Below are 21,955 nucleotides of genomic sequence, written 5' to 3'. Positions count from 1 at the left end.
CCCCCCCAGATGGCCTGTGTGACTGGAGAGAAGCAGGGTCTGTCTGTCCCCCGGGAGAAGCAGGGTCTGTCTGTCCGCACTTGGTCTCCTCCAGCGCCTGGAAGGGGCAGCGCTCAGTTCCTTAGAGCATCGTTCTTCCCAGACCCTGTGAACTCTGCGTGTTCAGAACAGCCTTGGCCGTGCTCCCGGGTCGGCCTCCTGTGCTCCAGGGGTGAATGCTTCCAGTCTCTGGGGGCTGGAGACCATCGCGGGAGGTCACCTCATTCTGTACAGGAGGAGATGAGGAAGCGGAGGCCTGAAGAGGAGAACAGGTGTGCCCGAGGTCACATGTGGCGGGTGTCCCGGGGGGGCCTCACTGTCTGTCCTCCCCCATCCCGCATCCCCACACTGCTCACGTCCGGGGACTAGAGGCCTGGTGGTGATGTCCGTCCTGCCATCGGCGGGGCTGGATNNNGAGGTCGTGGGACTGTTCACACACACACACACACACACACACACACACAGCTCTTCGGGTGAGGTCCAGGGGCTGTTAGCACAGGGGATGCCGCTGTGCTGTGGTGGTAACTGTGCGTGTGGGGGGGTCTCAGGGTGGTCGTGGACAGGACTCCTGGTTCTGGGTTCTAGATGTCAGGGCTTCATCAGTTCTTGAGTACCCTGGGTGCAGACTGGTGTTCAGCTCCGGGGGCGGCCCCCGTGGAGAATGGAGAACTGGCTATGAGAGGTCCTCTCCGGGAGCTCACCATGCAGTGAGGGCGATGGGACAGGTACACAGAGTCACACAGGCCATCTGGGGGCGACCTTAGGCCATCAAGGGATGCGGGAGTTTAGAGGAAGAGGAGGGTGGGGGCCGGTCACTCTGCAGGGTGTACCATTCCGTCAGGGTGGGTAGGATTTGGGCACAGGAAGTGGTATTCCAAGGGGGAGGAGGCACATGGAAGTAGGAAAACCTGCGTGTGTGTGTGTGTGTGTGTGTGTGTGTGTGTGCACGCGCGTACGCGCACGCGCATGGGGGAGGTATTCTGGCAGAAGCACTGGGGCATGGGGGGTGACAGTGTCCCTGGCGATCCTCTTCCCATTTCTGTCCCTGAGTACAGTTGTCTGTCGAGGGTTGTCCCTGTCTGGGCGAAGTCTCTAGTTTTGAAAAGTACCGGGGTTTGCATGCACGTGCCGTCCCAGAGTGCCTGTCGGGCTGCATGTGGTGTTCAGAGGGGCAGCTAGTAAAGTCCGGTTCTGGGTGTTTGCATGGCGATCTGAGGACCATGTACCTGGCATCTCCTTCTGGCTTGTGCACACCCTGAGGTGGCCTGCAGGGTGGGGCTCCTGCTTCTTTCTCCCCCATGTGTCTGAGACAAGAACCAATCCCGGCCCCAAGGGGCTGGGCTCGCTGGTGCTGGGAAGCTGACGCTCTTAGTGCAGGTAACCCGGGAGCTTTCCAGAAGGGGAGGTCTGGCCAGACGGCCTTTGAGAGCCCCACCAGCTCCAGAATTTCTGTGACTCATGATTTCGGCAACCAGGTGGACACACTTCTCAGGGCATGAACCTTGCTGTGTCTCCGGGAGACTGTTGACTTAAAGTGTTGGTTTACTGATGTGGGGGCAGGTTTCTTAGTTGCTTTTCTCTCAGCCTCCTGGGCAGTGAGGAAAGGACTGGAGCCTGCGGTCAGGCCGGGGTGGAAGGGCCAGCACCTGACGTCTTTGGAACTTGGGGAGATTCCTCCTTGCTGAGCTCTCTCTCCCTGGCTCCTGCTGTGGGAGGGCAGGGATCGTGTAAAGGGATGGGCACACAGAGGGGACTGTGAATGGTCACCGCTCGTGACTGATAGGACTTTGCGGGAGTAGTAAAGGTGAAGTGGGAGTGTTGTGAAAGATGAAGGGGGTAAAAGCTGATGAAAATCATTTTGAGCGTGGGGGCTCTTCCGTGCTCTCAGTGGCACCCCCAGGTGGTGCATGGTGCCTGGCGTAGCGGACCCTCAGGAGTGGTTTGGATGTTGAACCAAGCCTCGGGAGGCACGGGGCGCGTTGACCCTGAAAGCCGGCAGCACCTGTCGTCGGGGACAGGAGTGTGTTTTGGGCTGGCTCTGGGGTAGTCCAGCCCCAGGCACAGCACCTGGCTCGTGATTGGCACTCAGGGCTGTTTGTGGGGTGACTAACGAATTGTGTTCGAAAAATGATCTGGAAATTATTCTAGAATACAGCCCACCCCTCTTCCCAACCCAGCGATTTTCCTTTTTAAAAATAGCCCCCGTATTCGTTTCCTATGGCTGTTCTGACAAATTATACAAACCCAGTGGCTTGAAACGCTGCAGATGTGTTATTCGACGGTCCTGGAGGTCAGGATGGGACATCAGCAGGGCCTGTCCTTTCTGGAGGCTCCAGGGCAGAAGTGACCCCGGCTTTCCTGGCCTCCAGGGGGCAGCCGGCCTCCCAGGGCTGTGGCTCCTGCCTCCCACCTGCCTGACACCTACACCCCAGCCTCTGCTTCCGTCACACCTCCTGCCGAGTCAGACCCGCCTGCCTCCCCCCATAAGGATCCCGTGATGAATTGGGCCCATCTTGACAGTCCCCCCCATCTTAAGGATCTTTGCCTGAATCCCACATGCAAAGCCCCCTCTGCCACGGAAGCTGACATCGTCCCTCGTTGCAGGGCTCAGAGCGTGGACAAGTCTGTGAGGTCATGACCCCGCCTGCTACATTTAAGCACAACCCTTTAAAGACCTGATTTCACTTTGGAGGAAACTCCTTGACCACAGCTCCAGGGTCCCCACCCAGGGTCCTGTCCACCTTCCTGGGTGACAGTGCAGTGACACTGGTCATTCGTGTGGTCACGATCAGTCTGGGTGTTGGGGTGGGTGCGGAAGGAGTCAGGGGGTCGGAGACGGGAGCCTCCCACCAGGGGCTTGGAGTCGGGCTGGAGAGAAGAGGCGTGTGTGTGCCGGGGACGTGAGGCACAGAGCAGAGCAGGGTCTGGCCGGCCTGGAAGATGAGGGCAGTGAGGGGACGACTCCTCGAGAGCTAAGCGTCAGCTCGAGTCCTCGAGAAAATGTGCGTCCGTACATTTCAGGGTACTTTGTCTCTCCTGCTTAGATTGGATGTTGCTGTGATTTCCAGGTTTTGGGGTGGCTCAGGAGCAGGCCTGCAGTGGCCGGCTGGTCAGCAGAGCCAATGCCCAGGCCCCGAGGCTGGCCTCGCGCACACAGGGCTCCCCCGTCCACGAGGCTGGTGGGGTGTGGTTGAGATGTGCAGTAGCCCGGGGGCGGGCTTGCTTGCGGGTGGCTTGGAGCGGTGCTCACTCAGCACCCGTGGGAGTGGAGGCTGGACGGGAGGCCCGGGTCCTCCAACCTCAGGCCCAGCAGCTTGGGCGTCTCCTGTTGCCCCGTTAGACAGCTGGGAGCCATTGAGCAGGGGGTTAGCTTGATGAAGTGGATTTGGGGAGGATTATTCTGGTGGTAGGGTATGCCGTGGTGTGCAGACAGAGAGGTCGTGGGGTTCGGAGGCCCCCCCCATACCGTCCCTCCCACGAAGTACCAGCGAAAGCTTCCTGTTTTCTCCTCTGGGAGTGGCGTTGGCCGTGGTAAGGTCACCAGCGGGTGTTTATTTCTGGCCTCCAAGCGGCTGCCCGCTCCACAGCATCAACAAACCACCCCGGCCCCGCGAGAGGGCGAGACTGCCCTCCCGGAGTCCGACGGGACACTGTACGGCCCGAGCGCTGCGGTATAAGTAAGTGGGGTTGTCGCACTGCTGTCATTCACACGCCCTCGGGTCTCCCTGGGGCTGAACCTCCTTCCAGAGCGTCTCTGCTCACAGTGATGAACGCCTACTGTGTGCCAGTCCCTCGGGGCCCTAAGTGCTGCCGAATGGGTTACCTAACCCACTCCTGTGGGGAAACTGAGGCACAGAGACACTTCGGCGACTTCAGTTCAGCAGCAGAGTCGGGATTGGAGCCGGGGGTGCCCGGCTCCGGAACATCTGGACGAGACAAGCACTGTTTTCAGGTTTAAGCAGAAAACTTCGGGGAGTTTTTAGTCAGAAAATAAAATTGCTGTCAGGACCCAAGCTTGGCAGGTTTGCATTCAGTCCTGTTTGCTCACCAGGAGGAGGAGGGGCCGCTCAGGACCTCCCCGTGCTCCCCCCCGCCCCATGCTCCAGAGCCCTGGGCGCCCTTAGAGGGGGTTGCTTCTGCTGCTTCTATGAGCCGCCCGATGCCCACCTGGAGGCAGCGCTCTGGGAAGCCGAAGAACGTCTGAATCTCCCAGCGGGCGGGGGGTGGAGGTTTACCGTCTAAGGTCCCCCAACACTCTTCAGCTTGTTTCCTCCTCTTCCCTGTTAAATGACTCCTGAGGCGATAGACTCAAGTCCTTCCTGGTTCCAGTTCTCACAGGCTGTGTGACTTTGGCCAAGTTACGGACCCTCTCTGTGCCTTAGGGCCTTCATCTCAAACATGAACATGGTAGTGGCACCTAGCTTGTAAGAATGATGGAGGGAACGCTCAGCTCACAGCCTGGCGGGTCTCAGGAAATAACAGCGGCTGTGGTTAGCGCCCTGCAGCACGGAGACGTTTGGGGACCTGGTGAGACTCACCGGAGGAGAGTGTTAGAGAGCCTGCTGCCCAGTGAGCTCTCTCGTGTGCTAGCACGCGAGTGTGCGCCTCTCACCCGCGCCGAGGACAGCCCTCCTCCGGTCCGGAAGCAGCTTCCGAGGGAACAGGACATCCTCAGCCTGGAAGATGGCCTGAGCCTGGCTCCTTCCCTCGCCGCGCACGACTCTGCTGGGAAGGGGACTTCCTGGTCCACGTGCAGGTGTGGGGGCTTCCAGGGGTGACTGGCAGCTGTGGGGACTGCAGGGCCCTGATGGCCTGCCCCCCATCCCCAGCGGGAAGGCGATTCTCCAGGCCCGGCTGCCGGTGACGGACGACAGGGCTGTGTGTCTCGGTCTCTTCCTGGGCCTTCCTCGTGATTCCTTGCCAGCACATGAGACTGAAGCTGCTGAAGCCGCTGGAGAGACCGGGCGGCCCCTCACCGGCCTGAGGCCTGGAGCCCCTGCGAGGGTCCAGTGCTGGCCTCGGGGCGTGATTTTGAAGGCCGAGGCGAAGGGCACGGCCGCAGAAGTCATGGATTTGGGTCCCGAGGTTTGCGTCTCTCGTCCTTCCGAGTGCCTTCGGGAAACAGTCACCTGGTGTGTCCTTTTACTTAGGGTAGAAGAACAGAAGAACAATTTTAAGCACGTGAAGTAACTTTTCAGGGCCCATGCAGGCTGGAGATTGAGAATGTTCCAGTCCAAAGTAAAGCTTGTTCTTGGCTGGGAGGGGGCAGACGGTCCCGGTGCCCCCGCCCTGGGGCCTCTGGAAAAGGACATTCAGCAGCCCTGCTGTGGGGGGTGACAGTCCTGAGTGCCTGTGGGGGCCCTGAGGCTTCCTGTCTTTAAGCTCATCCATTTCTTTTCCAGCTTCTTGAGGCAAGAACAGGAAAAGAAAGGGCAGGTAGAGGGTTTCCACTGACTGGCAGAGCCAGGCTTTGGGGGAAGGGCAGCGCTCAGAACAGGGCGTCTCAGGTAGGTTTCCAGGCCCACCACAGACCTACAAACCCGGAGGCCGGGGGCCGGCCCAGCAGTCGGGGCTTTCACAAGCCCCCCGGGGGTCTCTGCTGCCCCAAAGTGTGGGCACCCTGCCTCCGACCAGGCCCCCAGGGGCCTCTGATTCCGAATCTAGATTAAAGCTGCAAGCAGGTGTGAGCCTGTCCCACAAATGGCAGCTTTCTCGGGCGTTCGAGGCACCAGCTGAGTTCGTTGTTTCCCAGTATTGATGACTGGGTTGAGCAGGGAGCAGGGAGCTGGGCGTTGGAGACTCGGAGAGGGGAGACAGGTGTGGTCCTTGCCCCTTGGGGGAGGAGACAGTGACTCAGGCAGATTAGCGCTGCTATGTGGGGGTGGGGGAAGGACAGCCTGGGGGGGTGCAGGCGTGGGTTTTTGGGGTGGGACATGCTGGGGGAAGGCATCCCAGAAGAGGTGATGTTTGGGTCGGGAGTTGGGAGGGGGAGGAAAGGATATGACCCTGCGCTGAGGCCGGCTGGAGAGCTTGTGCTGGTCTGACTGGGACACAGTGAGTAGAGGGAACAAGGGGAGGAACTGGGGCGCGGGGTGGCCAGGTCACGAGAGTCCTTTCAGCCCCTGAGGAACCTCGGAGAGGTTGGGAAGCTTGGGAGTGGGGGCCGGGGACTAGGGGCAGGCGTGCCAGCTAGGGGCTGGGGCAGTCGTCCTGCTGGAGTGGCCAGGGAGTCAGCCGGGGTGAGGATTGTTCGAGAGAAGTGGGTGGTGGTCGCATTCCTCAGGATGGGGAGCCTGGGAGGGACTAGTGGTGTTGGTGAGGGCACTGGGTGCTGGTGGGACACAGGGGTGACGTGTGTGGGGCAGATGGCTGGATGAAGCTTCACACGCTCCCCAAGACGAAGAGCTTTCTGTTCAGCTTCTTTTGGGGTCCTCCCAGCCACCCCGAGGCTTCGGGGCTGCTCAGGGTGTGCACCCGTGACGTAAAGCTACCCTGGCTTTGGTCGGATGGGGCTGTTTGGTCAGGCCACGCTTTAGAGCCACAAAGGGGATCCAACCCCCAGCTTGGTAAATCCCCACCCAGTCTCCAGCTCGCTCTCCCCTCGAGAGGGGAGATGAGTGACACATGGGGAGTCTGTCCTCCACCACGAGTGAGCTCGTGTCCTGAAAGCCCCGGGAAGGTCGAGGGGTCAGTGGGAGCATTCTAGGAGCTTGGGGACTGTTTTCCAGCCTCTGTCCCTGGGGGGGGGGGTGCTGAGTGCGTCAATTCCCGTTCTTTCTCTCTTTCTAGATAAGCTCTTTATTTACGTCCCTTATCCGCAGTTTAGCATGTTAGGACCAGGAAAGGGGAGCCACCCAAAACTCTCTCCTACTGGGGAGGGACGAATTGGCGAGTGACCCACTTAGTGACCATAGCCCTGGCAGAGCTACGACCCCACGTCCTGCTCCTAGGACTCTTTTCTGGGGGTCCACAGCCCCCTCTGCACCTGACCTTCGTGTGTCAGCCTCTGTTGGCCTCTGGCCCTCTCCCTGGTGTCTGTCTCGCTGTAGAAATGTCTGTTTGGCAGCACAGCTGTGGGCGCCCCGGGGCCAAGGGCAGGTTCACCGGGGCCTGCAGGGACTAGCCCAGAGCACCGGGAGGAGCTTTCTGGAATGTGTGGTGGATCACTGAATGCCTTTTTGTTTTGGTGCTAGTCCCTAGTAGGCACCCCCAAACAGGAGTGCTGCCCCCCCATCTGTTTGCTCAGATGTCTGTCCCCTCCTCGGGGAGTGGGGCCTTCTGGGGCCCACCTACCAAGTAGGAAGAGAGCTTGGCGCTCTGTTACTTCTGGGCGAGGTCTGAAAACCGCTCAGCGGCCAGCGGGATGGAGTGCGGAGGGCTCCAGTACTTGTCGATGAATCCTGGTACAGATAATCCTGGTACGGATAAGGTTTTGTTTTTTTAAACAGTTTGTTTATTTTAGAGAGCGAGCGAGCGACCCAGTGCGCACACCAGCAGACGTGTGGGGTGGGGGCGGGAGGGGCAGAGGGAGAGGGAATCCCAAGCAGGCTCCATGCCCAGCGTGGAGCTCAATGTGGGGCTCTATCCCAGGACCCTGGGATCATAACCTGAGCCGAAGGTAGATGCTTCACTCACTGGGTCACCCAGGCGGCTTTTGCTTTTATTAAGATCATGATGAAAACACCTCCTGGGGTAGCTGAGTGCCTGGTTCTTGTGCATTCCTGCAGGGGCTTTGCAGCAAATTTCAGGGTAGCAGAATTCTGAGTCCCATTGGGACTCTGGTGCCGCAGATCTGTGAGACCCACTTTTTGAGAACCAGAAGGCGAGAAAAGTTCTGGAAAGGTAGTGCCTTCTGGCAGTCTCTCCTCTTCCTGCTGCCGCTCGTTAAAAAAAAAAAAAGTACCTGGTGTTGATTAGGGTGTGAAGGGCTGACTTTGTACCGAGCGAGCAGAGCAGCCGGTGGGAGATAAATAGTATTTTGTCAAAGCAGGGGCGGGCCTGGGTGTCCCGTGTGCTCCGCTCACAGACGACTGAGTGTTGATGAGTGGCATCTGTTGATTTGAGGCACAGCGCGCAGGCAGGTGGGGTCTCTGTGATGTTGTTCCCACCTGGATGGTGCCTGCCTGGCAGAGCGCTGGCCTGAGTCCCCCTCCTCCCCACCCCGGTGCCCGCCGGCTGGGGTCAGATGTGTGCCCATCACGACTTCGCTGGGGACGAGGACACAACCGTAAGCACAGAAGAAAGGCATAGTTAATTAGTTGTTTTCTTTTTTTTTTAAGATTTACTTCTTAAGGGGGCGGCGAAGGTCAGGGTGGGGGAGAGAGAGAATCCCAAGCTGACTCCCCGCTGAGCGTGCTCGATCCCACAATCCTGAGATCATGACCTGAGCCGAAACCAAGAGTTGGACGCATAACTGAGCCATCCAGGCGCCCCATAGCTAGTTAGTTTTCAGTGTGTACTGTTTTTAGATGACTTACCCATTTGCCACTTTGAAAGTAGTATATGTGAACTAAAAAAGTCAGGAAAATACTGGAAGAGACCATAGGTACTCTTAACTCCCAAATGCAGGAATTAAAAAAAACTTGGGTCAATTTCTTTAGCATTTTTTTCCTCAGGAAATTTTCTAAATTGTCCTTGTGAAGTGGGTGTAATCCACTGTGGGGCTCACCCTTGTTTATTGCCATAAAGTGCAGGATCCCAGATCAGAGCCTAGGCTGTGAAATGGTAGCAGGTGATGGGCCCGGCTAGTCCCTCCCCTTTGTCTCTTTCAAGGGCACAGTGATCTTCCAGAAATGACCTTGGCTTTGATGAGGGTGTGGGCAGCCCATCTATGCCTGAGCAGGGCCCTGGTCCTGCGGGGGGGGGGGGGGGTGTTGGAGCCAGTGGGCCGCGGGTTTGGGGAGGCAGTGTGGTGGGCACAGAGCAGAGGAGGGCCGGGGTCGGACCCCAGGGCCACCATTCAGGACACTGTTCAGGATCGTTAACCGCTCTGGCTTTGATTTTCTCCTTTGTGAAGTAGGAGCAATGATACCCATGTCACCAAGTTGTTCATAAGGGGTCAAAAGATGGAGAGTGGAGAGCGCCCGGGGCCTGGTGGCTGCTGTCTGTGACAGTGGCAGTGAGGGCAGGTGACCGCGGGTCATCTCCATTCTCCAGGCTCCTGTGCCTTTGTTCTCCATGTAAATACAAGTGGCTGCATGCTTCCCAAACTCAGGGTCCCTGCAGGACTCCCGGGTGACCCGGGCTGCTCCCCTGTGCCGGGTGGGGGGGGGCAGCCAGCCATCTTCAGAAGCCCCTGGAGCTGTGGTCAAAGTCCTCAGAGTCAGTGCTTCCCTTCCCTCGTGTGAGGAGAATTCAGAGTCTGCAGGCATCTGTGTGCCCTCAGCCTCCCTCCTGCTGGCCCAGGCCCTGTGTCCAGGGTGTACCTGGCCCTTCCTGGGCCCCCCCCACGGCCTCGCCCCTCCTCGTAGCGGGTCCCAGCTCCTCCCTGTCCCGGCCAGAGTGCTCCCGGGCTGCTTCTCGGGGGGGGGGGGGGTTCCCTCCTGCTCCTTTCCTTTCTGTGGGTTTTCTTCAGCCCCAGCATGTCACCGGGACCCTGTCTTGCCCCTCCCAGCATGCAGCTCCGTGTAGGCTGCAAGAAATACTTGCGGGACTGACCGCACACGCTCCCCTGGGAGGCAGCGCTGGGTACGGTGGCGTTCTGCCTCTTTGGCCCTGACCGACATAAGAAACATGTTTTATGCACTGGGACGGGGTAGAGGGAAGAGTAGGGGTGCACATGGAAAACCAGCGGCAGGAGAGAGTCCCACCCACAGGGCGCGCCAGTGCTTCCCTGGCTGTCCCCCGTCCTGTGGCTCTTGGTTTTCATGCCCTTTGGATTTCCCAGATGGATGGCGCTGGACCGCATTTGCAAACCACACAGCCTGGCCACCCGTGGAGCCTGAGGGTGGGGAGGGGACTCCACACGTCCCTGGGCCTGTGGGTATCTATCACAGGCCAGGGGCAGGCCCTGAGGGGTTGGGGTCAGGGCGCCCTGGGCCCCAGAAGGAGGTGCTTCCGGGGCGGACGCTCCCTCCCCAACCTAGTTTGGGTTCAGGGGAAAGAGCACTGAACTGAATCAGGGTGCCTGGCTTCACGTCCTGCTTCTGCCACTTGGTGGCTGGGAGACGGCGGCGGGCAAATCACTTCCCTCCCACCCCCCCAACGGGGCGGCTGTGGGGCGCCCCATCCCCGGCTCCACGGAGCCTTTGGTTCTGCTCCGTGCCTGGGCAGGGCAGGGTGGGGGGTCACCCAGGGCCGACCTCGAGCGCTGGCCCTCCCTCGCTGTCCTCTGTCCGTCAGCCTGGATTGGAGGGGGTCCGGTGGAAGCAGCAGACCTCCTGACGCCTCTGCCCAGACCTCGGGGCGGAGCTGCTCCGTGTGCGCATGGCGCGCCCCCCAACCGGCCCACTCTCTTCCAGCGCTCCAGGATGGCTGCCATGCTGGGGGACGCCATCATGCTGGTCAAAGGCCTTGCCAAGCTGACCCAGGCGGCCCTGGAGACCCACCTGCAACACCTGGGCCTTGGCGGGGAGCTCCTCGTGGTGGCCAGGACCCTGCAGTCCACAGCTGCGGAGCAGATCGACTTGGTCTTGGGGAGGGTGCAGGTGAGGAGGCTGGCGGGAGGGGGCGGCAGGCGAGGCCGGAGGGGCTGGCTCAGAGACCCGCTGGCCTTCCAGGTGTGGTGGGGTCGCGGCATGGGGCTGTAGCCCTGGGACTCAGGTTGTCGCTCAGGAAGCCTCACGGAGCTGGGACAGCTCCCAGGAACCGGTGGCCCAGACCCCAGTTCCCTGGCCCCGGGGCACAGGCTGCACCCCTGCCGGCCCGGTCCCATCCTGCTCACCCTCCACCTGCCCCGAGCTCCATTCCTGGGCCTCTCCTGAACGTGCTCAACAGAGTCCTTTTTAGTTTTGGAAATGAAAACAGTCACAGAGCAACACCCACGTTTGTTCGGAGGGAGGCTGCTGCAGGGAGCCTGTGTTTGCCTCACTGAAACGGTGTCTGCAGGCGACCAGCGCCTTCTCCCCGTTTATCTGATTTATCTTAGCGGTTTTGTCGGGTCGATTTGGTGCAAAAGTGGCGGAAGCTGCCTGGTGTGTAGGCTGATCGTGTGCGTGGCTCTGGGCGTCCCGCGGCAGTGTGGAGCTGTCCCTGGCCCTGTGTGCCCGTCCTGTACCAGCAGAGCCAGGGCCGCGTGAAGTGAGTGCAGAGAGGCGCTGTCAGTAGGGTTTGCCACTGCGGTCCGCCTGGGTGTCCCCGTGCGAGCCACCTGCCCGGTTTCTGAGAGCCCGAGGGTGTTGGGAAGGGGGCACCGGCACAAGCTGCAGGTGCCCTGCTGCCTCCTGCCTTCTGTCCTGGGCTCGGCTGACCTTCTGGACAAGGACGCTCCCACTCCTCCAAGCTAGGAGGCCATCACCGCCTCCAGGCCTCTGGTCAGGGTTTTAGGGTTCCTAGCCCCTCCCCTTCTGCTCCCTAAGGGTTTGGTGGCAACACCATGTCTCTGTCACCCTACACAAATGCCTTGACAACTTGTAGAAGTCTCAACCCCATGAATCCACCCTCCCCCCCAGCCTGGCTGCTGTCCTGGGCGTCACCCCTCCTCAGGTGGGGAAACTGGTCTGTGACTTCTGAGTGACAGGACCCAAGTCTGGGCGGTCCTCCCACTTGGGGTCTCGCAGCCCAAGCTGTCCCAGGCGGTGCCTCCCCTGACACGGAACCATCCCCTTCCTGGTGGGTGTCTGCCTGTGAAACACCGGGAAGTGAGAGTGTGCTAGGCCTGGGGGGCCTTCTGAGAGGCGAGCGGGGAGACAGGCCCGGCATCTCCTGCAGGGTCCTTGGAGGGAGGCAGGAGTGCGGGTCCCACCTCGAAGGAGGCACTGAGTGGGGTGAGGGGCCTCCGTGTGCTCCTGTTCTTTCCCTGAAATTTAGAACGTTGGGGCCGCCTCCTATCCGAGGGGACGGAGACCACGTAAGCCAGAAATGCCTCTTCCTCCAGACCTTCAAGGGCTTCATTCACTTTCTCATTGAGCAGACGCTGAGTTTGAGGCCCCTGAGGTCACGCAGGGCCAGGAGGCCATGGCTGGAGTTCCTCCCCTGGCCTCCTTGGCTCCGGGTCCCCAGCACCTGAAACGTACCCACCGAGTCCAAGTGCAGGTCACTTGTGCGTGGAGCCAAGTGTCGGCAGGGCCAGTGGTCCCTGCTCTGTGACTGGCAGCCTGCCAGGCCTTTATCAGTTCTCCCAGCCTCAGTGTCTCTTTGATGAAATGACACTGATGGCCAGTCTCTTTCCTTCCCCTGGAGGACAAGTCCTTCCTCGGACCCCAAGCTGCGGTGGGGAGGCTGTGGGGCTGCCGCTGGTTTGCAGCGTCCCAGGTGCCCCGTGTGTGCCCCCGGGCGCCCCCAGCCCATCCCTGCGGCCTTGGGAGCGGTGCCGTTCCCCTGGCCCATCTGGGCCCACATAGCTCTATCTACAGATGTGGTGGCAGAGAGGGGGCAGGAACTGGCTCAAGGTCACTCAGGGTTCAAACACAGCAGAGACCTGGGCCTGCACTTTGAGTCTGTGACCATTACAGAGAAAGCGCAGCGCCTCCCTCCGGGCCTGTCCCCGTACCCCCGACTCCCAGAGCCAGCGGGCCAGCCCCTGTGAGAGCCTCTTAGAGGAGCGGCCGGGGCCGAGGTGCTGGCCTGGTGTGGCAGGTGGGCCCCGTTGCCCTTTTACTTCTCCGAGCCGTCTGCTGGCCCGCTTCCCTCCCAGAAGCCCTGATTTACAGCCGAGCAACTTGCTGGAGTGTGGCGGTCACTCCCCTGGGCCTGGCCGGGCGCCCAGCAGGTGCTCGGCGACAGTCCGGCCTCCCCGGCACCACAGAGTGGGGCGTGTGAGGAGGAGGGCCAAGCCTGGGTCTCCTGGCTTGGGGCCGGGAAGGTGCTCCCCTGCGGATCGGGCGGAGGGCCGCTCTCCTGGTGGAGCGTGTGCGTCCCGGGCAGGGGGTGGGGGGGGACACAGGGAGGGGCTCCAGGTGGGCCGCTTGCTCCTCTCATGCTGGCTTCTCCCCGCAGGGTCAGGAGCAGCGCCGGGAGCCTTACGCTGAGAGCTTCAATGACCCGGACACAGAGTCGGGGGCCCCCACGGATTTCTCTGCGGCCTCCTCCCCTGACCGGTCAGCGCCTCCATCCTGGGATCACCCTGGCAGCGAGGGCCCGGCTCCTGCCTACGTGGCCAGCGGACCCTTTAGGGAAGCCGGGCTCTCGGGCCAGGCCGCCGCCCCTCTGGGCGTGGTCACCAGGAGGCTCTTTGGAGACCCCAGACACCCGCTCGCTGCCACGGGCCTTCCGCAAAGGTTCTTCCACCAGGACCAGCCCCCGGTGGGGGGCCTCACCACGGAGGACATTGAGAAGGCCCGGCAGGCCAAGGCTCGCCCCGAGAGCAAGCCCCACAAGCAGATGGTGCGTCCTGGAGGGCCAGGTGCCGTGGGGCTGGGGTGGCCGCCGCTCCCGGTGGCGCTGGTGTGAGGCCCTCCTCTGGGGCCGTTCTCTGGATCCCATGGTCTGGAGTTTTTGGGGACACGGTGGCTTCCTCTTGGTGCAGTAGGCTGCCAGGCGGAGCGGCCACCTTTGGGGGTGGAGTGGGGCTGTGGGGGGCTGCATGAACCCCTGCAGGCTGGTCCCGTCCCCGTTCGCCGATTCCGTGAGGTCTCTTTCCTTGCTCCCTCTAGCTCAGCGAGCACGCTCGGGAGCGGAAGGTGCCAGTTACACGGATTGGGCGGCTAGCCAACTTCGGAGGTAAGGTGGCTGTGTGTCCCCGTGCCGCCTCACCTGCCCTGGCCCGCCAGCCCCGGCCGAGCGGAGCTGGGCCACCACAGGGCCACCGCAGGGCCTGCATGGAGGTGGGAGATGGTGGGGACCAGAGGGGCCCCGTGGAGACTGTCGGCGCCTGCCTGAGCCGCTCCTGACCCTTCTCCCCGGGGATGATCCGGTGACTGGGTGCCAGTCTGCCTCTGCTCACCCACAGGGTGAGAGCGGCCACACTCGGGACCGTGTCTGCAGCAGCGGCCGTCCCTTCCTGCTGCCACTCCTGCGGCTGAGCCCCGCTGCCGGGACGGGCCAGTGAGTCGACGTTCCTTGCAGGGCTGCTGAGCTCCCAGAATGATCTTTGCCCCTGACTGGCCTTGCAGGGACTCGGGCTGGACCCCCACAGGCCGGCGGGGTGTCAGTGGGGGCTGTGGCCTTGAGTTGTTGTTGGAAAGTCTGTGCAGTTGGGAGCTTTGTCTGTCCTTTTCTTTGGAGATTTGAGTAATACCGTGTCCAGCGCACCTGTGCTGAGCAGAAAGCTAATTTTGGTACCTGCTTCTGTGACCTAAGTGTCCCTCCCGTATCCCGGCCGTCATGCACGCCATGCTCTGCAGCCACTTCTCCCCGAGACCCCATCCTGCTCCTCGTTCGGGATCGGCTCTGTGCCCCCTGTAGCCTGGACCCAAGTGTGGGCTCTGACACTGAGTGACAGCTGCCTGTCTTCCTGACGTGCAGAGCCCGCTACGTTCATTGGATGGAACTTTCTCGAAGCTTTTGTTCCCTCATTGCTGTTTTCAGATTTGGCATCTGCTGCTACTTAGCTGCTCCAGAGTCCGGCCTAAAGTACCATCTGTGTTTTAGGACAGAGTTACGGCTTTATTTCCTTTCATGGGCTTGTATTCTACCAGTTCCTCCGGGAACATCGAAACTGCCTGGGGTGCCACTCCCGGGACGAGTTTGAGAATTGGAGCTCCGGCGGCCTCCGGGGGTCCTTACTTAGGAGCCTGGGCATGTTCCCTGCCTCCCACAGAGGCTGCTGGCTGGGTGGCGTTGATTACCGAAGTGGTGCGTGGAGGCCCGCTTCTCTCCCCGACGAGTTTGAGGCCGGAACCGTCCCTTCGCGCTCTGTGGGCTTTCTCCCCAGCCTTCTTCCCGCTGCTGTGGAGGGGGCTTGGCACAGAGGCTTGGCTTGACTGATGGGTTTGGAGTAATCCTCTCGTGGGGGGTCCTTGCAGGCGAGGCTAGTAGACGGTCTGTTTGGGAAAAGTGGTCAGAAAGAAGGTTGTGATAGTAAATGGAATTTAATGGGATGCCATGAATTCCTGGTGAGAGGGGCAGGGGCCAGGCCCCCGGGGTCGAGGCAGATGAGCGGAGTGGGAAGAGGTTACAGGGGGAGGTGTGGGGGGCAGACAGGCAGCCGCAGTAAGTCCCGGTGCAGGGCTCCCCGTGGGCCAGGCGCCGCCCGGTTGGGGTCGGGGGAGCAGGTGCTCTGGGCCTGGAGCCGTCCGCCCAGCACTTGGCAGCTCCAGTAGGGCTTCCAGGGGGAGGGTGACGGCAGGGAGCAGCCAGGTCTGGGAAGAATGGGCTGTTCTGGCTCCGTGTTGCCTTTGCCTCAGACATCCATCCCTGGGCAGCGCGAGGTGGGTCCAGAGGTATTGTTCTGAAACCTGTCCTTAGCCCTGCGTTTTTAAACGCACGCTCACCCCCCCTTGTGCATGGTGGGTCCAGCCCAATCCCGTGCCGGATGGATGTGGTAGGAGAAAGGGAGTCCCGGGCACTGTGATCAGAAGTCTGGAATGTGAATCCTCCATTACACATAGAGACGACCCTCAGCCCGTCCTGGCTTCCCCTCTGCCCTCTTCCCCAAGGCAGCCTCCCCTCTCCTCGCCTTCCTGCAACAACTCTTCTGTTCAGACCAGTCTCCTGTCTTCCAGCAGTTCGCACCTCTGTCCCCCGCGGAACACGGCGGCTGGTGGGCTTTCAAGAGCCGGCTTTGCAGCCCTAGTGTCCTCTTTTGGGGAAAAATGAGGTGTTGCATAGGCTCTGCTCTCCGAAGGGTTGTCCACCCGGTGATAAAGCAAGTAGCTGCCCACGGAGCTTGCCGAGCCTCTGAGAACCCCGTGTGGGAAGGAGAGCCTTAGGTTTAAAGTACACAAAACCACAAAACCACAATATATCACGGAAGAGTTGAGATGCACGAGGTCTGTCACTCGCACATAGTGCCCTTGGCCTCCTGGGGGGAGTGGGGCCCAGGGTGCGGTTATCCAAGGGAGCAAATAAAATTCCGTGGGCCCAGAATGGGGGGGGGGGTCTGCTGCCCTGTGGCTCGGGACAGTTCTCAGTGGGTTAGGAGACGAGGAAAAACCCTGCGTCACCCCTGGGAGCCTCCCTCCCACATGATGTCGTGGCGCGTTGGGCCCATCCGTCTGTCTCGTGCTGAGCCCTGTGTGCACGTTGAGTCACTTACAAGGTTCCCCCGGCGCCCTGGGACCACCACCTGCTTTAAACGGCTGGGTCGACAAAGAGTCCAGGGTCATTGGCTGAGCCCGTGGCCCCGGGCCCCTGGTCGGGTGGCCCTGGACCATAGGGGTCTTGTGTTGGCTTCGATGAGGGTATTTTGACCTGTGGCTTGATGTCTTTCATCAGCGTTGGGAAGTTCTCATTTTTTCCAGTGCTGCTTCTACCCTGTTCTCTCTTGCCCTTGACACGTGTCCCATGTGTCACGTGTCCACAGTCCTCTGCGTGTCTCCCGTGCTCTTGTCTGTATCTTCCGTCCCTTTTCCACTTCGTGCTTCGGGGACTCGTCTTCCCGTCTCCTGTATGTCTGGGACGCGAGGGAGGACTGGAGGGTGACAGAGAGGAGACCTTAGTGGATGAGGCCGGCGGCAGAGGCGGCTGATTGCTGAAGGAGCCGAGTGCCGTTCCTTCACGGTTGTGGAGCCCAGGCCTCTGCCAGGAGCCTGCAGCCCCCCCCAGGGAGGCAGGAGCGAGGGGGTGTGGAGGGCGCCAGGCCGGGGAGGAGAGGACGTGCAGAAGCAGGGAGGAGGAGGGCGATGTAGGGAACGGCTTGCGAAACCTGATCTAGGGAACAGATGTGACAGGACTGGGCCAGGAGTGACGAGTAGAGCGAAGGGACCCTTGGGAACCCTCGTATTTTTAGAAGGTGAAAAGTTAAGGGACCCTTATTTCCAGAAAAATGCTTTGCTTGAAAAAAACAGTTCACGAGGGGCGCCCGGCCGGCTCAGTTGGAGGAGTGTGGACTCGATCTTGGGGCTGTGGGTTCGAGCCCTGTGTTGGGTGTGGAGCCTGTTTAAAAAAAAGGCTTGACTTGAGGTAGGGGGAGGGGCACTGTGGGACTTGCGTGTCACCCTCTCCGTCTGCTTCAGTTACAATGTGATGCCACTCGTCCACGCCGGTTTCTGCTGCTCATTGCGGGACTCCGGACGTGAAAACACTGAGTGAAAAAGAAATGTATCGAGGAAGAGAGGAGGCCCCTGAAGGGCATCTTCTCTGTTGGGAAATAGGGTTGCGAGGGTGGAGGTGTTGGCGGTGGCAGTCGGGATACTGACCGGCGCGGGGACACGGAGTCTCAGCAGCGGCGTGGACTGTGGGGTCATCATGCCCTCACTCCGCACGCTCGTGTCTACCCCGTCCCCGTGGTACACAAGCAGACGTTGGCTGCCTGGGCATGTTTGGTTATTTTTTAATTTTGTCAAGAACATTTGAAACAGAAAGAAGTCCCATCCCCTATTCTGACCTTTTAATAACGCAGAAGTGCCCAGCACGTGGGATCAAGGACCGGAGGTTGAGTAGCGAGTTTGGTGACCGACGCGCCATGGGTGCAGATGGAGGCCCAGGAGCCAAGCAGAGCTGTCCGCAGGGGAGAAGCCACAGACCCGCGGCGGGGGCAGGGGTCCTGCTGGGGGGTGGGAGCCTTTGGGCCTCGTGTGGCAGCCCCGTGTGCCGGGCCCCTGGCTCCATGCGCCTGGGTCACTCGTCTGAAGTCAGGCTCCCCGTCCCCCCCCCCCCGAGATTTATTGATTGGGCACGTGATCGTCATTGAGGCTGCAGAGATCGGGGGTCCCGGGGCCGGCGGGCCGCATGCAGGGCTGACACCCGCATTCCCGGGGGTGCACTCTTGCTTTCCTCTCGCAGTTGGTGCCCGCCGCATGCCCACGCAGGGGGGTGACGGGGGCTGTGGGCGCGTGGTTTCTGCTCCGGGAGGCGCTCTGCGAGGGCACGCGAGTCTGCTTTGCCCCCCGAGGAGCTCTGGGAGGGAGGCGAGGGCAGCCGCGGGGATGTCGGGTTCAGGGGACAAGCAGGGCCTCTGTGGCCAGTTGTCCACGGCCCTGTGCTTGTTTGTGACTGTGCAGGGACCTGAGCCGAGTCCGAGCCTGCAGCGGGGTCCCCTGATGGGCAAGGGGGGGCTGGCTTCTGACAGCCCGGGGACACGCTGTCCAGGGCACTCCATACTCCTCCTTCCTGCTGCCCCTGCTCCTAGGCCATGCTGTCCCTGCTGGGGCCGGGACTCAGGAACACCTCGCCCCAAAGGCATTGTCCTTGCCCCCTGCCCCATCCGTGTGTCCTCTGGCTTAGAAAGTGTGTTACGACAGCATGGGCCCAGAACGGTGCCTGGCACACGGTCTGTTGTCCGTAGAAATTTCCTGGCCTGCGGCTGTTGCACAGAAACCCCCGCGAGCCTTGCTCCGTAAACAGACCCGAGGTTTCTGGTGGGTACAGCTTCTTCCCAGTCGGGGTACCTTTCGCCAAGCGTCTTTCCCAACGGTGCCATTTGCTGGCAGGTGTTTTGTTTTTCCTTTTCTCAGCCTCTGTGGCCCGTGTGGGCTGAAGTCCAGGGGCTGCTCCAGGGCGGCCTTGTTTGGCTCCAATGACCTCCAGGGGCACCACAGGGAGGAGGGGCCGGGGCTGGGGGCCTGGGAAGCTGGCCCAGGGCGCTGCGGTCTCTGGGGAGAACGCTGCTGCTTCCCCTGCATTTCTGTCTCTGAGAGAAAGGCCGGCAGCCTCCTGGCAGGGGCCGGCACCTCCTCGCAGGCCAGGACGGAGGCCAGGCCGCCCCAGGGCTGCAGAGCCGGCTCTGTGGCTGGTTGTCTGGCAGGCCTTGCTGGCAGGCTGGGCCCATGGTGGATCCCGGCATGGAGGGGGGGCGCCATCCTGAGCGCTGGGGGGACTGAGGTGGGGCCGAAGGGCACGGGTTGCACGCGAAGTGAGCAAGCCGGGCTCCGGACGTCCCCACCAGGCCTCCGGGAGTCTGAGCGGAGGCCTTTGGGTACCACCTGGTTCTGGGAGAAGGAAGAGCCTGGCCGGGCCTGGTGCCTCCCTCTCAACAAGGCTCTGAGAAGGGCTGGAAGCTCGCTCACTGGGGAGGGCCGGTTTATTCCTGGTTCACTAGCGCAGGAGCTCCTGGGGCCAAGGTCAGGGCGGTGGAGCTGGCCGCAGTGGGGAGCCCCCCAGCTGGCAGCACCTCCGGCTCCCCGGGGAGCTCGCAGGCCACGGAAGGAGACTAATAAGACTGTCTTTGTGGAATGTTCGTTTGGTGATCTAATGGCAGGTCCTTGCCGTTGGAGAGCTTCAGCCCTGCCTGGTGGCCTAGAAATGGCCAGGGAAGGGTGCGACAGAGCTTCTGAGGGGGATGATGGGCAGGGGAGCTGCGGGCCGCCTCTGCTAGCGGTGGCCAGGCTTGTCTTTGGACTTGATGCAGGCAGAGAAGAGTCCGGCTGCAGGGAGAGCTTGGTGAAGGTCAATGTGGTTTGCAGGTCAACCTTGTTATGGTTTCCTTCGCCAAGGCAGGCACCGTGCTGGGCGGGCAGCGGGAGTTAATGTTTAAGCGGCGTGGCTGCTCTCAGCTCCGCGCCCGGTGCCCTCCGGAGCTGGTCCACGCGGAAACAGGCCCGGCACCCAGGTGGCCTGGGTGCGCCCCGAGGGCCCTTCCCGGCGTCTGGCGTCTCTGGGGCGCCCCGAGCTCGGCCTTTCCTGCCTGTGCCGCGCCGTGTGCTGAGCGCTTGGGGCGTTGCGGGGCCAAACCGGGCCACGCTCAGGGATTTCGGAGACTCAGTACAAAACCGAACCAAAACCGTGAAATACCTCTGATAAGTTTTACACACAGGGCGCGTTGGCAGTATTTTGGATGTATCACGTTAAATAAAACACAAAATGCACATTCACTTAGCATGCTGCTTTTTTCTTTTTTCTTTTTTTTTTTTTACTGTGGCTACTGGAAAATTTACCCTCCTGCACGCGGCTGGCCTTGTACTTTCTCTGGGCAGCACTGTTGTCCCCCTGTTGAGTGAGAGTAGTGACGATCTGTAGCGAGTGCCGGGGCGCTGCCTGGCCCCCCTGTGAGCCGTCACTCTCGGTGGGCTGCGGAGTCCTCCCCACTACCTCTGGGGCCGGAGCCCCTCCCGGCTGGGGACTCGCACGCTGCCCCCTCGCCTGATGGCAAAGGTGCGTTGGAAAAACACGTTGTCAGGTTGGGTTACCTTCTTTGGGTTTTAAAAATTATTGTTCTGTTTGTTGGCTATTATTTTTTGTTTATAAAATTTTCAATAAATTCAAGAATATTTTTCATAACAGTAACATGTAATCATTGCGCAAAATGGGTACAATACAGAAGCACACGCCGGTTTCCTTGCCCGTTAAACAGCTCGTCTGGGGGGAGCTCACGCCTCTGGGAGTGAGGGCTGCTGTGCCACCCGCCTTCTGGCCCCATGGGCCTCGGCGTCTTCCATGGGTCCCTGCTGTCCCTTCTGTGGCTGGTGCGTTCACGCACTTGTCCCCCACTCTCTCTGCTAACGGTGCCCCCAGGCCAGCGAGAACTGAAGTAGAGGCAGTAGGTCCTGACTGGGCCCCTGGGCTTTCTGTGTAGCCTTAGTGGCACCTGCTGGGCTCCGTGGCTCTCCCGACAGCTGGGATCGGGCACTTTCGGCCTCTGGACAAAAGAGGTTTTGATGAACTTTGATTTTGAAGTTTTTCGATGAGAAATTGTCTGCCGCCCCCGTTGTCCTCAGACCCCTGTCCGTACCTGCCGGGCCCTGGTGGTGGTGAGTCTCCATGGCTTGGACCCGGGACACGGACCTTTGTCTTCGCAGAGCGTTCTGCCTCCCACCAGCGCCTGCTTTGTGTCACAGCGCTGACGCCTTTCCTTCTGGCGGCAGCGGCGTCCGAGAATTCTAGAGTTGGAGCTCTTCGCGCTGGAGCGGGTGGCTGAGTTCCAGGGGGTGCCCCATGTGGTCAGGATGTCCTCGGCCCACGACCACGGCTGGTCCGTGTTCTGTTCCTGCTGGGAAACCGCGTCCCACTCGTGCGCCTTCTTAGGGCCTTCGCGCCCTGCGAGCAAGGGGGCTGGGGGCCGGGGTTGGGGGTTGGGAGGGCTTTTCCACGGGCGGCGCCAAGTCTCTGAAAGCAGCACGTGTCTACCTCCTCCCCCCCTTCGCAGAACATCTGGACTGTCAGCGAGGGTCCCTGGGGAGCGGCGGCGGGTGACCCGCTCTGCACCTCCCGTATGGAGGGGTGGTGGGCAGGCCCCGCACCAGCGCCCCTTCTCCTCTTCTGTGCAGGTCTGGCCGTGGGTCTAGGCTTTGGGGCGCTGGCCGAGGTAGCCAAGAAGAGCCTCCGCCCAGAGGACCCTTCAGGTGAGCTGCGCCCTGGGAGGGGGGGCCCCTCGGCCCCAGCCCCCGTGTTCCTGGAGTGCGGGCCTCCAGGGGCGCCTCCTGCCCTGCGTTCCACGTAAACAAATGTACCCCGAGTTGTCTCCGGCCCGAAGGCTGCTCTCCCCTGGCCCGCCCAGCCCCTCCTGGCTGCTCGGTGGCCGGCACGCCGCCTGCTTCTGATTGGAACCTCGCTTTTGGACCTGTGTCTGCCTTGCTATGCGGGGCTGTGGGGGCGCAGGGCTCCCCACAGAGCGGTGGGCGAGGGGTGTCCTTGCTGCTGGACCAGACCCCTCAGGGCCCTTGGTGCCCCCTTCTCTCGCCCCAGGCCCTCCGTCTCCGAGGTGAGCACCACAACTCCTCTGTCCCCTGCCTCCCAGGGTCCGTGAGGTCAGGTCACAACCGTCAGCCCCCCCCCCCCCCCC

The 21,955-nt window shown here is 61.3% G+C and overlaps 1 protein-coding gene across 1 annotated transcript in view; it reads left to right on the top strand.

Moving 5' to 3' along the window:
* COQ8A (coenzyme Q8A) overlaps positions 1-21,955 on the top strand; it is a 34,868-nt gene that overhangs the window by 5,657 nt on the left and 7,256 nt on the right. Inside the window, exons 2-5 of the mRNA XM_040636102.1 lie at positions 10,500-10,685; positions 13,135-13,521; positions 13,791-13,857; positions 21,441-21,515. Of these exons, the coding sequence (XP_040492036.1) occupies positions 10,509-10,685; positions 13,135-13,521; positions 13,791-13,857; positions 21,441-21,515 (706 nt within the window). The 5' untranslated portion in view covers positions 10,500-10,508. The remainder of the gene's footprint in view (positions 1-10,499; positions 10,686-13,134; positions 13,522-13,790; positions 13,858-21,440; positions 21,516-21,955) is intronic.

The sequence above is a fragment of the Ursus maritimus genome, unplaced genomic scaffold (assembly GCF_017311325.1).
Source record: "Ursus maritimus isolate PB19 unplaced genomic scaffold, ASM1731132v1 scaffold_2, whole genome shotgun sequence".
Lineage (NCBI taxonomy): Eukaryota > Metazoa > Chordata > Mammalia > Carnivora > Ursidae > Ursus > Ursus maritimus.
This window is presented reverse-complemented; position numbering and strand designations above follow the sequence as displayed.